Genomic DNA, 17,268 nt, shown 5'->3' with positions numbered 1-17,268 from the left:
ATTTGCTGTTTTCCCTCCAATTGCACTTACATCAACATGACATTACCTGGATGCGAGTATAGGTACTCAGGTTTATAAACTTGCTCATACCAGTTCATCTCTTGATATAATCATGTTAATATTGTAACACATTTTTTTTATTATTAATATTTATCAGGGATGTTTCAGGAAGAAATGTAGCCATGTGTTTACTCTATTTGCCTCATATCTGCTGTTACCTTAACTGTAAAAACAACACAAAAACAAAATTGTCAAGAAAGTACATTTAATGATGTTAACAACTATATTCATTTAAGATGCACAATGAGCAGAAAGTTTTGCTTTAATTCCATCACAACATGAACAACAATAGCACTGATATGCATAGCCTAGAGAGTCTAGTCATGAAAAGAAACATTTATTGACAGAATACTGGATATTTTGATATTTTCAGCCAGATGTTACAGCGTATCAACCTATTTTTGATTAGCAAAATTTGATAGAATATATCAAATATATTTACTTTAGGATGTAATGTTAGGAAATAAGGTGGATGCCACACTGCACATTACACCCACTGAAGAGAGTTACTGGTCAATTAAATGGCACAATCCACAATGTACACTTTCCCTTAAAATATAATTTGTGCAAAATATATGGATGTCGTTAAAGTACAGCTATAGTCTCATTTCAGATTTGTAAACTTGCTAGGAATGACATATGAGAACTACGTGAGTTCACTTTTAAAGCTGTAGACTATAATGTAAACAGTAATTCACTTCTGAACATGAAAATGACCTGACTTTTCTTAACCACTGTAGAGTTCAGTGTCTGTTACAGTAACTCCACATCCTGGTTGCTTCCACATCAGTTCATCACAAGGTTGTTTGAAAGTGTAACATGTTTGTGGATCCTTCTTATTCATGTGGTCTTGTTTTTTTCCCTTTACATCCAAAACACAGATCAGTTAACAGCTGCAAAGGAAATATCTAAAGTGGCAAAATGCATCAAGTAAGACAAGTAAAATATTTTGGAAGGCCATGATGGCAGCCCTTGAATCAACCAGTCATGTTCACCACTGTCCCTTCCACACTTGCAGGCTTGTTATAGTTGCAGCCTGTAAGAAAAAGTAGAAGATATTATTACATTTTAAAATATCACTATCAAAAAAGCCTCTATGCAGTTGTGTGCACATATAAAGAGAACTGTTTTCAGTCGTATATGTTGTATTGTTGTATGTATTGTTGGGTATTATAGCCTTCCCTAAAGAAAATGAGACAGCAGAAAGAGAAATCCTATTGTGACAGTGAGGGGGAAATAGAGAGGTGAAAGAGGGGCGATGGTGCATGCTGTAAAGATAATTAGCTGACATTTTGGAAAGTTGCGTGAGAATGTCAAATGTCACAGCGACAGCGTGACAAGGACATATGAGCCAATGAGTGGGCCAGCAACACCAGTTTGTGTGTGTGCGTGTGTTGTGACAGTGAAGTGGAGCGAAGTAAAAGCATTGTGGGCTCAGAGGGGGGCTGATGGAAAGATGTAGAAGGATGGAGTACTGATGTGTAAGGGGAAAGGACAGAAATATAAAATAGTGTGTGTGTGTGAGTGTGAGTGTGCGTGTGTGTGTTTGTGTGCTTGTGTTAGCTGCCAGTATGTGTGAATATTTAAATGTGTGGTTCATACTTGTTGAGGGTCCATTTAAGACTTCTTCTGTCTCTGCTGCATCTGAGGAGTCAAAGGAAAAACAAGGTTTTTGGCTGGTAAATGTAGTAATTGACTTATAAATGTAAACACAATAACAATAATAGTAATTATATAGCAATAAAATTCTATAGCACCACCTTTAAAATACATATGTAGGCTATATGCATAGATGAGTATACGGTACAGTATCAATTACTTTAATAAAAGAAAGAAAAGCAGAAATAATATAGCAGCAGACTCTATAATAGCACACTACCTCTTTTCAGCCTCCTCCTGGCAAGTTTGATTTGATCTTGAAGGATCTGAACCCAGTCTCGTGGCCCAGGCAACTTCTCTATTCTGTGCTCAGTGCAGTATTTCTCTGTAAACACTGGACACAGATAACATGAATATATTCATGTTTCCTCAGGAGTCGCAGTGTCACAGCCATTAATGCTGTACCCTGCCAAGAACCTGATTCAACTTTTTGTATCTTTCTCTCACCTACCTTTAATGGCACCCACAATGTTCTGGTCCAGGCCTTTGCGGTTGTCATTAAGTCCTCTCTTCCTTTTACCGTTTGGCAAAGAGTTAGCCAGAGTAGCGTCATTAAAGAAGGCACACACCTAAACACACAGCACAGTTCACCAAACTGAAAGTTTATATGTTTATATTAACATTGCTGAACCTTCAGTGAACTCAGCTTTTTATTAAGGCGAATGAGAAAATGTTTGTGTTTATAATAAAGTGTAAGTAATCAGTAATGCCACATGAATGTAAAGTTAACCACAAATAAAAGACCAATGAACTGGCTCTTTAAGATTGTAAATACGCACCAGTTTCCGGAACAGCAGGCTGCCAGAGCGTGTATAGTTGACCAGAATGGAGTCTAGCTGAGCCTTTGAGATAAATACATCATATTCCTCTGCAAGACGCACGTCAGACTGAAAGGGAATCCAATAACACGGAGTGTGATTTGTGAATATTATTAGAAAATTATAAATTACAATATAAGAAAACTAATCCCCCTTTTAGAGGGAAAACAAGAGAACACACATAAATCTTCTACAGAAGTCATTGTCAAAAATTTAGCTCTAACTCACAATGTTGTTGAAGACATAACTGTAAAATTTGGATGTTCAAACAATACTTAATTTCTCATACTTCTCATACCAAAACTATGATCTGAGTGAGAGATCCAAAGAGGTCAGAGGACACAAAGATTCTCCTTAGCAACAAAACACACCACTTGGCAACAGCTTTTAATATATAAATAGTATAAATGGAGTCAAACATGCTAAAGAGTGATGAGGCAAGAATATATATATATATTTTTTACATGCACGTTAAATTGGGTTAAAAGAAAAACTATCAGATACACATTGTAAAATTGAACTTGAAAGAATTGAATTGAATGAATTCATCAGTATGATTAGTGTGAATTAAAGAATAAATACTGTGTCTGCGGGGGAATTAAATGTACACTCAAATCATAGGTCAGAGCTGAAGATTAAACATTTTACACAGAAAACACATATGGGCACATACACAAATAATACATGTAAAATAACATGCAGATGACCTGTACCTCTATGTCATGTGGTTCCCTCGGTTGGTTCAAGAAAGAATTGTGTGTTTTGTTGACAGTTTCTGAATTATTCTGAGGTGGCTGCACTAAAACCTCAGAAGAGACGGGATGACTGTTGGGTGTTGAAGAGTGTTGGTCCTTATCACAATCATCCCTCTTTCCAGATTCTGCAGGTGTAGCAATGAGTGGTGATGCCTCCACAGCGGAAACAGCAGATCTTCTAGCAACAGATACAGTCAGTGGTGCCACTTTATAGATTGGCCTCCTCTTGCGGGGCCTACGACGAGGAGCAGGGCCAGGACCAAGGCGAGGTTGGCATGGTGATGCGGCCTGTTCCTGCCTTTCCAAGGATGCTAGAAAAAGACAGTAACAAATTGTATTTTCACTCTCTCTCTCTCATCCTGTCTCTCTCTCACAGTCTGTGAGTATTTGTGTTGATTTACTGACCTTTTTGAGTCTGCATCAGCCTCCTCATGGCACGCAGTTCCTGCAAAATAGCCTGCAAGGCGCCTTTGCAGTTACACATACAGCAGGGGGTTTCTGGTGCAGCAGGAGGGACTACATCTGCTGGAAAGTCAGTGGAGTGTTAGTTAGTGACTGTCCACTCAAACATGCTTACACATAAGAGTGCAATGGGCTTTCATGCCATGTCTCTTACAAGGTGTGTACATGTGTGCATGAGTGTTTGACTAGCACTACGTCAGCTAGTGTGCCTAATGGGAGCTTGTCTGTCTTGTACAGCTGAACTCCCAGTGTCTGCCACACACACAAATACCTCTGTATGAGGTTTGCCCTTCTGCTTGTCTGGTGCTCATCTCTATTTTAAGAAAAAACATTTAATTAGTTTTGGTACCCTACCATTAGCCTCATTCACCCTGTTCAGATCCTTGGTATTGTTGAGCATCCGCAGGGCTTTGGAGCGGGTGCTGTACTGGCCACAGCCTGGACCGTTGGGGATTGGGGTGGATATGGATGAAGGTGAAGGCCCCGGATCCCCTGTAGAGTTCCAGCTGTTGATCTGGTGGTCTTCTGAAGCAAGAGATGAAGGTACAGGCTGATGTACCCAGGTCAGATGCCTGTCCGGTGGCATCTTTGTTAAGCTGTCTTGCTCTGTTCCTGCTCGTTGATATACCCTGCTGGTCTTATCACTCAGAAGCCTCATCATTCCTGTGATTTGCCTCTTGATCTCCATTCCCTCATCCCCCAGCCAATCTACACAGAGAGAGTGTTGGTATATACTGTATAATTAGTTAGAGCCTCTCTAATATATAATAGAAGTAATCTTTAAAATGACACATACGATCAGGCACAGCAGCATCCTTAGGCTCTCCATTGGCATCTTTGCAGCTGGAATTCATCATATATGAAGAGTTAAAATCTGCAAAAAAAAACAAAAAACAAAAACAAAAAAAACCCAGCAAGGCAAATTTGCAATAAGATAGTAACAGTATTGCTATAATGAAGTCAAAATGTAATAATAAAATAACAACTGTGTGACAAATAGTTGCAGCCTTTTTGCGTTTTAATGATGAAGCTTGTGCAGGCTGATGGGGACTGTGATGTTAACTAAAGCAGAACCCCCCCCCTCCCCCTCCCATCCCATGAAGAATCCACCTGTAGGTAGTATGAAGTAGTGGAGAGGTGGCCTAGAGCTGACAGCTTCAGCAAAAAGTGAACAATTTAAGCTGCGTGTTATATGATCACAATGCGCAACATATTTTCATATTCTGGACCATTCGCTTAATTAATTCTTAAGAATCTCCTAACTGAGCTATGTTGATCTTCAGGAATGTTTTACCACGTAAGACTTGAATCAGCAGAGTTAGCTGTGAGGTAAAGCCGATGCAAAGACTATGGGCATTGTCGTGGCCATCGCTTTTGTTTACAGGGTCGCCTGTGCTGCCACACAGCGCCAGACAAACACCCAGACACAGACGCGCGTCTTGCAAGGTCTTGCATTCATTCAGCAGCCTACCTTCATCCGTGACCAATTTAAAGCTCTGTGACTTCCTTCTCCTCTTCCTTTCCCCAAACTCCATCTTCAGGAGGTGTATAGTCTTCAGTAAGTCGGTGCAGTCGAAAATCGCTCTTCAGAAGACGAAATCAGTGACTGGATACACTCAGCGGAATCAGTGTCCGTCTGCTTTATTAATCAGTTAAATTTCTCCCCAGGCTGCGCTACAGATCCTGTCATCGGCACGATTTTCACCGTGTTAAGCTTAAATGCAGCTCATGAATCATATTGTAAGATCAATTCCCGGTCCCATTATGATGCTGGTTCTTCCCTTTCGCCATGTAAATAAATTAATGACTTTAATATTAAAAAATTCGTCACATATTCCTTTGCGCCACCTGATGGTATATTCTCATCCAAAAGGTCGACTCAGGCATTTGCCACTGTTGTGTCCAGACAATGGACTGGCATTTGAGCAAGAGCAGTTGTAGGACCACTTAATCATTTGATCAGCTAGAAACGGAAAGTTTTTCTTGATTGTTAAATTATTATCTTGTTTCTGTTACCAGAGCGTTTATTGTTATCAGTGAATATTTTTAGGGGGGAAAAATGTGAGCACCCCTCTGATTTTTGGGTAGAGCAGATTGAAACTCATTAGTGAGTTGGTTACTCAGATGACATGTTGGTGTTATAGACAAATTTCAGAAGACATGTCTTTGATGGCATGGCAGGGATAAGATTGAGTCTCACTTTTCTGATGCATGTAGTGTGGATATCTCACTAAAGCTGATAGTGCATCAAATGATGAATTTCCCCTCCCCACAGTCATGACCTTGCTCCAGGCAAATTGTGAATAACTGGCAGAAAATAGGCGGAATAGGACCTAGTAAGTTAGGTATGATCTTTTCCATCATTTCCTTCATTCTCAACCCAAAACAACCTCAAAAAGTTATAATCAGTCATTTTCAATCTCAGTTAGAGAAGAGACTGATTCTCTCTAAGACTATATGTGAATGGTCATCCAACAAACCTAAAACCTGCTTGCAGCAGGGGCTGTGAATTGGAGGAGCTGATGTAGGGGATGTTACACAAACTGCATGACAAGTAGAATATTAGATTTCTGTTTGGAATTGAATTTATTCCATCATGTTTTAAAATATGCAGCAAAATCAAAGTCAAATCCATTGTTGTATTTAGGTATTAAATGCATTTAAGTACCTTAGTGACTTAAAGTTTTTCCCCTTTCTTAAAATGTTGTGAATATATTGGCAGTATAGTATGTCAATATTAATACAGTGCTTTAACAATACTGTAAATAAATATTGACATGCCAATTAATGGGATGATTCAAAAAAATTTGGTTATATTGGTATGACAATATTTTCACTTTTTCCACAAAACATTAGTGAGAGTTTATAATGTTCAGTTTGCTGTTAAGTAGCCTATAATTGCCAATTGTTTATTTTAATTAGAAACCTGTTCGAGAGCCCAAATAATTAAAATTAAACATGATTTTAATACAGTAACTATAAAACCGTATCAAGAGAATAAAACATAAAGCAGTATTTTTTTTACTCTGTCCAAAGAGTGTTATAGTCTTGATATCCATCTAGAAGATAAGACCTAAGTGAAACCTCATACAGAAAATAAGACCTAAGTGAACCCACATCTAGAAAATAAGACATAAGTGAAACCTCACACAGAAAATAAGACCCAAGTGAACCAACATCTAGAAGATAAGACCTAAGTGAACCCACATCTAGGAAATAAGTCCTAAGTGAACCCTCATACAGAAAATAAGACCCAAGTGAACCCACATTTAGGAAATAAGACCTAAGTGAACCCACATCTAGGAAAGAAGACCTAAGCAAACCCACATCTATAAAATAAAATGAACCAAATTCACATCTTATTTTTACACTTTTATTTTGAAGTTGACACCAAAAGAAAATGAATCAATGCGGACCCTTACAGTGAAAGTCTGTGGTCGGGTATTTTAGGATAACTTCCGGTTTAGGCGTCGAGCTTCTGTTAGCGTTGTAACAACAGGTTTAGTAGTATGTTTATTTGTTGAAACAGTGTACGACCACTATTAATTTAATGGGATGGACATACTGAAAGCTGAGATCGCCAGGAAGAGGAAACTCCTCGAAGAAAAGCAGCTGGTTGACGTGAGTCTCATAAAGTTGATTGTTTTGTTTGCTAGTTAGCCCTGTTGCTAAAACGTTAGCTAACATTAGATCAACACAAGTCAACTTAATCTTTCCACAATCATCCATGTGTATCACATGTAGCTAGGTTAGTCTGTTGATAGATATATCGATACAATATTGAAAAAGCCAACACCGTAATTTAGCATTGATTAGCGCTATCACAATGTAACCGAGGCTAATTCTGCTTTACTTAAACTGCGAATCAAGGCTTCAAACCCCCAAATACTACTCAAAAACACCCCATTGAAGCCTCTAAATCACGCTAATTTATTCCAGTAAAACTTAAACTCCATAATTGTAAACTGTGAGATATTGCTTTGTTGAAAATAACTGGTTTCATTAATTAAAATTGCAAAATGCCTTCATGCGGTGTGTGAAAACAGTTTCGAGGTAGCATTCAAGAGATTAATATCTACAATGTCATAGTAAAGGGGAAGGAAAAAATATGATATCAGCCTCTTCAGGCTTCACCATCAGTATGAACTATTCATTGGGCTGTATGTAGAGTTTGGTAAGATGTGCAAAAAAGCCTAATTAACTTTCTGTCTGCAGGACTCCAAGAAATTTTTCAAGAGGTCTGATCTTGCACGCAAGGAGCAAGAAGATTACTTCAGAAGATGTGGATATAAGGTTTTTTATCACTCTCTCTTTCTCTCTCACTCATACACACACATCTAAATACCTTTCTTTCTTCAGTTCAGGTTTATCTCATGTTTAACAGTCAGCCCTCTCCTGTATGACACTTCAATACTGTCTTTAAACTTTTTTCCCAGGAAAAAGAAAAGCTCAGGCATTGCTTAGGTGTACATTAGTGTTTGTATCTGTGTTTACTGTGCTGTTTCTCCCCAACCTGCCTCTGCTGCCTGCATCTGTAGGTTCAGAGAGAGCCTCCTGAGAGCCAGGTATGGGATTGCACAGTGAAAGTAGCTGACAGGATGCATGATGAAAGGATAAAACACACTGTGTCCCAAAAGCTTCCGCTTCCTTGGCACCCCTCTTCAAAGTTCACTCACTGAGACCAGTGAACATAAAAGCAAAAATAACATGGTGGAGACGTCTTAATTTCCTAGGCGCAATCAGGCAACTCAATCAATCTGAAAACATATAGTAATTTGATACAAGGCTTTTAGAAGTGGAATTTTCACCAGCTCTCCTCTGCTTACTGTGCATAATAAGTTTAGTCTATTTATGGATTTTTGTGTTGTACAAACAGTTGGTGTGAATATGGTGAACCACCTCATGTTTCCAATACTCCACCATTGTCTATATTTATGCTTTTAACAATTCATTTATATATGCTGCAACCACTATGACACATGGACTATATGCTGGACCAGAAATATCTTACAAACTCTGCAACAATCACCAGCCAAAAAGCAAGGGGACAAGGAAAGGAAGCCACAAAGCCAAACAGGGGCACAGCCTCGGTGTGGATTTCAGCATGGGATACTGAACTGAAATAGAAAATACTTCTGTTATCGAGCTACGCTTTTGTTTTGCATTTAATCTGTGACAACAGCTTTATTATTTAGACCAACTCTGAGTTTTTCCTGGTGTTGTGTCACTAGTTTGCATTGCCTTGTAACAGTTGCTCAATGGAAAACAGCATTTTTGTTTTACTTTGTGCAAGGCTTAAGATGTCAGACTTACTGCTCTTTGCACACATGCAGTGCACTGTGTTTATTTGAGCAAAGGCCGTTGTTTGTTTGGAAGGCTTTTTGGCATCAGTTTCTTATAGATTGTGCTCCTTAAACCACAATCTAAGAGTGCCGAGATGCATGCGCCTATGAAAGCATGAGCTGGTAGCGTACTTTGAATTTCCTATTGCAGTACTTCATACTGTTAAAATAGTATGTTTGCCGGTGATTAGGCTTTGGTGGTGCAGCCAGCATGAAAATAAAAGTTAGGAGATTAATTGTAATACTCTATACACTTGCTTTTATTGGTAAGTTATTAGGTAACTGCAGGTACGATAGGTATGTGAATATGTGCAATCCACTTTGATATAGTGACACACATCCTGAAGTCACATCTCAAGAAGACATTGGAGAGGAGTGCGGGATTTTGTCTTCCCCTTCTGGCAGTGAGAGTAATTACAAAAACCCTGTTGACGTGCTTACATCGCAGGCTCCGCCGTAGCCTTCTCCGTTGCTACTGTTGCCACTGTACAATGGTGGATAAATTAATTTGAGTGTCACACAACCCCTGCGAAATGACTCGTTTCACTACCAGAATTTGATCCATTTGGTCCAATAACCTTTGGAAAGTCTAGAAGAGCTGCACAATTAAAATTATTTTATCCCTATTCAAGTTAGCAGAGAGCAATCTGGAAGTTAGTTGGCATGTGCAGTATGCATTCATTCAGCCAGTGTGGGAATGTCAAACCCGACACCAGATTAAGAACTCCGGTATACTGTGAAATACAGAGAGATTTATCTGGTGGTGATAGGCTTAATCAGCATTGTGTGAACTCATTTGGCAAGGGCTTGTTTGTATCTGACTTTAATTGATATGTAAAAGTTTCGTATTGCAGGTTTAACTTAAGTGTATTTCTGTTCCCTCCATGTTCTCCTGAAGATTGATAAAAAGGAGGAAGATGAGCCATCCACCTCAGCTAATCCAGTGTTAGAACTGGAACTGACAGAAGAGAAGCTGCCAATGACACTGTCACGACAGGAGGTGAGTTAATGCAAAATATTAAGACATCCCTCTCTATTATTTTCTTTACATATAACATATTAAATGTGACTTTGCTTGTGTAGGTAATTCGGCGGCTGAGAGAACGAGGGGAACCAATCCGACTGTTCGGAGAGTCTGACTATGATGCCTTCCAGAGACTCAGAAAGATTGAGATTCTGACCCCGGAAGTAAACAAGGTAGGACTGAGGGTTTCTTGGGAGTTGGCTGAATCAAGTCCATCCTATTTAGGAATAACTCAATACCGCTCCCTCTTTGTTGGAAAATATGTGTGTCATTACCATTCGCACCTTCTTGTTAACATGCACTCTATACACATGTATCTTTCTATGAGCTGTCACCTTACAGAATCATGTGCTCAATAAACCCCCGATAAGTTCTGTAAAGTAGTGAAGCTGAGTTTTATTTTCACATCACAGTTATTCACATGTTCATGAGTTGAAGAAAGGCGGAATTTCTTTTTCATGTGATTCTTTTTAATGGTGTTATTTTGCTGATATGCTGATTGATACTGTTTTGATCTTTGCCGCTGCCTCTGTGTCTAGGGTTTGAGGAATGATCTGAAGGCAGCCATGGATAAGATCGACCAGCAGTACCTGAATGAGATTGTCGGGGGAACAGAGTCAGGAGAATTGGACACGCAGCACGACTTGAAAGTGCACGAAGAAAACACCACTATAGAAGAACTGGAGGTATATTGTAAACTGCACAGTGTCAGTGAAGAGGAATGGGCCCAGATTATTAAGAAGCTTTCTTTCAGTTTTGGGTATTTTCATGACTATTTACTAATGTTCAACTCACTAGAATATTGTTTAAAAGTTCACATGAATCACAGCTGCACACTGATCATGAATCTTTATCAGTTATGTAAAATATCCATTTTCAGCTTTAGTAAGTTAAGGTTATGACTCAGTTTTTCTCTAATACATAATTTCTCCTTAGGCTCTTGGCAAAACCCTGGGAACAGGAGATGATCATGGAGACCAGGATGTTATTGACAAGTTTTTGAGGGTAAGGCAAGAAAACCCTGCTCTGCCTTTGATCTAGAAGGAGCTGTTGGATAACATTTTTTTACACAACTAGTGTTGCTACTATTCATGTTGTTGTCCGTCAGTTATTTTGATGTTATGATGTTTTATGTGATGCATTTATCGCCACCAGCCAGGAATAAATAATAAGTAGTTGTACTGTCTGTCACCATTGCAACTCTTGGGAATATTTTGTTAATAACCATATTTCCTGTTTTATTTAAGTTTCTTCTTGGTGTTTGGGCCAAAGATCTGAACAGCCGAGAGGACCACGTGAAGCGCAGTGTTCAGGGCAAGCTGGCCAGCGCCACCCACTCACAGACTGAGTCTTACCTCAAACCTCTCTTCAGGAAGCTCAGGAAGAAGGTAACATTTGTTGAGAAGGGCCCGAGGGATGTGATTCATGTGGTGTGCTTTTTTTTTTTTATCTCTAATCATTTTTATTTTACCATCATGTCTTTCAGAGTTTACCAGCTGACATCAAAGAGTCAATCACAGACATCATTAAATTCATGTTGGAGAGGGAATATGTCAAGGTTTGTCAAGATCTGAAAATTGTGTTTTCGACTGTTAGTTCCTTTTTATTATTACAAATCCACAGCTACATGTTTTAACAACTTTGCACCATTTTTCCAGGCAAATGATGCATATCTGCAGATGGCCATTGGAAATGCTCCCTGGCCTATTGGTGTGACCATGGTGGGTATCCATGCCCGTACTGGGCGAGAAAAGATCTTCTCCAAACACGTGGCCCACGTTCTCAATGATGAGACGCAGAGAAAATACATTCAGGTGAGACCCTGATATTTATCGCCTACAGATTGTACATAAATTAGATCAAATACAATCCAATAGAAAATGCAAGATCATTACGCTGACAGTGTCAGCATTTATCAAGTTCATCTTTGTCATACCCTCTAAATGAAACACTGGTCTGGTTGGACATCATGTGTGCATCTTTTACAGTTAAAAGTTTGCATGGTGTGTGGAAAAGTATAAAGAGTTATATATAACTATATATTAATGACCTTATGCTCAGTGACAAGCATATTTTTTCCTCATTATTTAAGTTTAAAAGGCAAATAAGACTCTTATTAATATTTCCGTGCTTTCGGAGAAGTGTTCTATTCTATTACTAAAATGCCTTCATACATAGCACATATAGTAATATAAATAAATTATATACTGTAAACTGTATATTAACGTATATTAGTATGACTGGGATTAATTAAGGGCAGTTCCTCTGGTTAAACATGTTTAGGTATTGTGCATGTAAGGTATGCAAATGATGCTGGATTATTCTAGCATGTGTGTACAGGGCAGTGTAGGAAATTTAAAAAAAATTGGGGGGGGGGGGCAACTTTTGCCCCCACTGGGGCATTTACTAAATTTTGGGGGCAAAAATAGTAATTAGTGCATAAAGTTGCTGGTTTTAACGTGAAATGAGCGCAGATTAAAATAAATACAGTAATCATCACCTTGTGTAACCAAAACCTCCTCAGTAAACACCGTCTCATTTGTAATAATTGTCTTCATGTTCTAACTACAATAATAAGCACATGAAAAGCAAATTAATGCATCAATTTCCTTTCAACAACTAAGGTTTTATTTAGGTTGAACCCTCAGTATAAACCACTAGATGACAACATAACATAATGATCTTGAGATCATGACGATATTTAATTGGTTTGATCTAATTAAATTGACCAAAAGTTCTGGTTGGGGGGATAACGTCATATTCAAACCTCCTACAAGTCAAAGCCAGTCTACCGTTGTCATTGTGGGTCTGATGCGTTGTATGCCTCAGTTTTACAATATTACAGTCTAGTAGCTACAAGTACTGTCAAAAGAGCCTAAACGAGTGTAATATTCCTTCTTTATTGATGCAGTTCTGGAAATGCCTTCAGCTGAAGTTTTTTTAGCATTCTTTATTTCGTATCCAAATTTATCCTTGCTTAGGTTTTGACCACAATGACATGATGAAAATAACATAATAGACTCGATTATCCAGCACTGCCTCATTGGTTAGTAAAAAATATGTTCTAGATTTGGGAATAAAAGCTCATTTCACTCGATGCACCGAGCCCATTAATGTTAGTTGCTGCCCTTTTTTTACACAGCCTGTTCAAGGCGGGAATGCTGCGCCTTTATTCCGCCCCGCTGTTCTGTATAAAAGGTATGGACACGCAGTGGGGGGCAGAGTTGCTCCTCCAATAAGTCGGCTACGTAGGTAGTCATAGTCGGATGGACGTCTGTGTGAAGCTTCGGGATAGCTAGAATGGCTGGACAGGGAGCTGACGCTATTGTGTTACACGTCATGCTGCACACACGGTGGCATTATGCCGGTCTTGTTCAGTGAAAAAAAAAAAAAAAGCAAAGGTGGCTTAGTGACGGATCTCCTTTACAGCTATAATACGGTATATCTGTTTAAAAAAGTGAGAATATATGTGATGAGAGTATAAAACAGCCTCTGTAAAACTGCAATGAACACCCCACCGGTCGGCAAGACCCACGTATATGTATTAAAATTAACATTAGTTAGCCAAATTACTAACACTGTATTGGCTAACGTGCCAGACAAAAGACACTAGCGTTAGCATTAATATTACTTATCATAAGCAAATCGATTATGTTTGCTGGCTTGGTGCCGATGAGCCGAACACTTTTTTGACCTGTTCGCTTCCTTTGATAAAGTCGTGATTACTTTTTCGCGGTTCCAGGCTATTTTTGGGTGGGTGAGCCCTGCATGCCTTGCAGTAGAGGAGAGTCGTCTTCTTCATTTATTCGACACCAAGCCAGTCTATTTTCCATTTTTCAATAGTTAAAGCCGCAACTTCCTTTGCCGTCTTATTCGTCTTTATTTTGCTTGCTGGTGGTGGTGTTGGTGACGGCCTGGGACTTAGGTTGCTTTCATCGGGTGGAGCAGTTAGAGTTTTTGTAAGGAGGTAGCGGTCCATCCTGGCAGCGAACTTCACTGCAGGTGCAGCAGGAGTGCAACACCTCTGTCAGGTATCGTAGTGTGAACAACAGCTCTGTTTGTGTGTTGAAATTGAAATTAAATGAATCGGATGAAAATAAAATGATGGCATCATGTAGAATTAGGATATTGACCTAAACTCGTAAAGATAAAATTATTTTTTTCGAATTTTTGGGGGCAGTTTCTGCCCCTCGATCACGGTTTTTAGGGGCATTCTGAGATTTCCTGGGGCATTTTTGCCCTTGACCCCAACTAATTTCCGACGCTGGCACGGGGGTCAAAACACCTGTTTGAATTACCATTTGTCATATGTCACAAATCCACATTAAACAAATTGCTGAGATTTACAAAGGAGGTAAGGGTTGACGTTATTGGCTGGCCATAGATGAACAGTAGTTATATGAAGGCAACAGATGATGTTATACATCAAATTGCACATCAATATACTGTATCTCAGAAATGTTAAAATTATGGCATATTTGACAGGGAAAAAAAAGAAATAAGGAAATAAATCCATCAGGTGTCATCATGAAATGTTTCCATCCTTGCCAAAAACAATTTAGCAGCACTAGGTGACATGGCATGCCTGGTAATGACTACATTACTCTTCCCCTGTCTGTAAAGCACAGTCTATCTTAATTAGATGGATTATTAAATGGATTGCCATGAAATTTGGCACAGATATTCATGGTGTCAAGAGGATTTATCCGTGTGACTTTGGTGACCCCCTTTCATCAATTGCCATCAGCAGGTCATTTTTTTTCTTCTTTATTTATTTGAAAGGGACCATGTACAGTTTTAAACATAAATGTTGCCATTCGATGCACTGTACCAGAGTTAGCTTATAGCTAGTTTTCATCTGCAGTCCCTTGTCACAATTAAAACACATTACAACACAGTACTAGTTAAAATACAAAGGATAAAGAATAATACAGAATAAACATAGTACAGTGTTAACTAGAATGACTAATGAATGCTTGTCCAATTGAAATCAAGAATACTTGTGTTCATGAGAAGACCATAGAATAAAATGTAAAAATCAGTGGTTACAGAGCTGAGTAGATTTTAGTAAACTTATTCATTTGGTTTTAAAAGTACTGAATGAGCTGCAGCTCTTCATGTCGTCATGTACGGCGTTCTACCGAGTTGTGGCTTTTACCGAGGATGCTGACTGCCCAAATGCAGTGCAAATACGAAATGGTATGGTGCAATCTCGTATAGAAGATATTCTGGAAAAGAAGTCACTCTTCCTCTGAAATACCTCAACATCTGCTGGATGGATTAGCCCAAAATTATGTACAGGGATTCATTGTTCCCACATGATGAATCCTGCTGACTGTGATGATCGTTTATAGAGTTCACAGAACGAAAATGCACAGTCACTCTTCCTCTGAAATATCTCAACATCTGCTTGAAGGATTAGTCCAAAATTCTGTACGGGGATTCATTGTTCCCACATGATGAATCCTGCTGACTTTGATGATCCCTTGACCTTTCCTCTGCACCACCGTAAGGTTCACATTTATGGTTTTGAGTGAAATGTCTCAACAGCTAAAGACCCCTTTTACAGCAGACCTTTTGACTTGTCAAAGCAGGAAAGCTACAGTTGTAAATAATAACGTTAACGATGGCTCCATTCCAGTAATTGTCCCACTAAGCCATGTCAGTGAGTGAGCATGCACAAGAGCTGGAACTGGCTCACCTACGTGGAATGCAGCCATCGTCAGTGTTATTAATTCCACCTGTGCTGTTCCTGCTTTGACAAGTCCAAATGTCTGCTGTGGAAATGGTCTATTGGATGGATTGTCAGATGAACAGATGTCAGATGTACAGATATACATATTCCCCTCTGGATGAATAGTAACAACTTGTGATCCCTTATCTTTTCCTCTGGCGCCGTTATCAGGCAGAATTTATGACCAATTGCTTTCTAAACTAATGGCATTCCTTTATTAGCAAATTTTAGCTGCTGGCATGGCTGTAGACGATACATTTCATTGACAACTGTATTTTCTTTCCCCTTGTTCTTATTTTTTCTCTACAGGGACTGAAGAGGTTGATGACGATCTGCCAGAAACACTTCTCAACTGATCCATCAAAGTGTGTGGAGTACAACGCTCTTTAATTTGTAACTCCAACTTAACTTATAACAAGGCTGTCATGTCCATTGTATCACAATCTAAAATAGGAATTTTTCATAGCAGCTCAATTATGTACTGACTTAAATGAGGTTGTGGCAGAAATTTCTCAAAATCCTGTACACTGAGGGCCCTTAAGTACATATTCATCTGGCTGGGGGTAATTGTGAGAGAAAACGCATAATTTAAACAGAATTGGGGTGAGTGAGAGAGTATATACTCTCTTGAAAGAATGATAACATCACAGATTTAGCTGGAGAGCACTCATCAGGCTCATCAGTCTGGTTTTTGGGACTACTGGGAAAAACAGGTGCACCTGTCAGACCTTTTTAATAGTCACACGTCTTTAGTCCTTCTTGAGACCATGTGTATTTATGGATGCTCTGAGGAGTCAAGGCTATTTTTTCAGGAAATACTAAAGTATCTCAACTTTACTTCCTGCTGTTGTCAAGGCTGTAAAAAGATATTCCTTTAGTATTGGCCATGTTTTAAAATTGCATACATTTTTCAAAGATTTATTTTCATGATGTTCCAAGCAAAGTGTCCCTTGAAAGATCCAATAGTGTAAGTTTTATTACACTTGAGATACAATTCTGAACCACTGCACATGCAGTTCTACATGTGGATATTTGAGTTTTCACATTTTCAGCAGATAATGAAACCAACTGTGTCCCTGTACCATCTTACCAAGAAAATAAAGTGTTGTTTTATTATACCAGCTGTCAGGAGGTTTTGTTTTTATCTGTGTGAAAAGTTATTTTTCCCTTTTAAAATAAATTTTGTTCTGTAATTGTTGAGATTTTCTCTCTTATCTAATGCAGCTGGTCTGCTGAATGGGAGTATTCTTGGCCACCATCAGGCTAAGAATAGTTTTCTCATTGTAAAATGTGTCTGCAGGGAAACGGCTTCTAATAAAGGACTCTCCTCTGCAAATATGCACATGCTTCAGTAAAAGTTTTGATTACCCACTGAATCACCAAGAATTCATTAGGAAAATATGTGATCAACAAT

The 17,268-nt window shown here is 38.9% G+C and overlaps 2 protein-coding genes across 3 annotated transcripts; one reads left to right on the top strand and one right to left on the bottom strand.

The window, feature by feature from the left end:
* Positions 1-197: 197 nt before the first annotated feature.
* On the bottom strand, positions 198-6,460 carry bend7 (BEN domain containing 7). The gene is made up of 10 exons (XM_044356873.1): positions 5,226-6,460; positions 4,551-4,628; positions 4,109-4,462; positions 3,698-3,817; positions 3,251-3,603; positions 2,499-2,606; positions 2,171-2,288; positions 1,940-2,053; positions 1,663-1,704; positions 198-1,096 (listed from the first exon to the last, which is right to left on the bottom strand). Exons 1-10 carry the CDS (start codon positions 5,287-5,289, stop codon positions 1,038-1,040), a joined length of 1,410 nt encoding a protein of 469 aa, XP_044212808.1. The 5' UTR covers positions 5,290-6,460; the 3' UTR covers positions 198-1,037.
* Positions 6,461-7,190: 730 nt separating this feature from the next.
* On the top strand, positions 7,191-16,972 carry prpf18 (PRP18 pre-mRNA processing factor 18 homolog (yeast)). 2 transcript variants are annotated; one of them, XM_044356875.1, is made up of 11 exons: positions 7,191-7,375; positions 7,970-8,047; positions 8,293-8,319; positions 9,995-10,096; positions 10,180-10,293; positions 10,660-10,806; positions 11,057-11,125; positions 11,368-11,508; positions 11,607-11,678; positions 11,779-11,934; positions 16,164-16,972. In XM_044356875.1, the coding sequence occupies exons 1-11, from the start codon at positions 7,310-7,312 to the stop codon at positions 16,242-16,244; spliced, it is 1,053 nt and encodes a 350-aa protein (XP_044212810.1). In that variant the 5' UTR covers positions 7,191-7,309; the 3' UTR covers positions 16,245-16,972. The 2 variants fall into 2 exon arrangements, with proteins under 2 accessions (XP_044212810.1, XP_044212812.1); XM_044356877.1 differs by lacking the exon at positions 8,293-8,319.
* The last annotated feature ends 296 nt before the right edge of the window (positions 16,973-17,268 follow it).

Source organism: Thunnus albacares, chromosome 7 (assembly GCF_914725855.1).
Source record: "Thunnus albacares chromosome 7, fThuAlb1.1, whole genome shotgun sequence".
Taxonomy (NCBI): domain Eukaryota; kingdom Metazoa; phylum Chordata; class Actinopteri; order Scombriformes; family Scombridae; genus Thunnus; species Thunnus albacares.
This window is presented reverse-complemented; position numbering and strand designations above follow the sequence as displayed.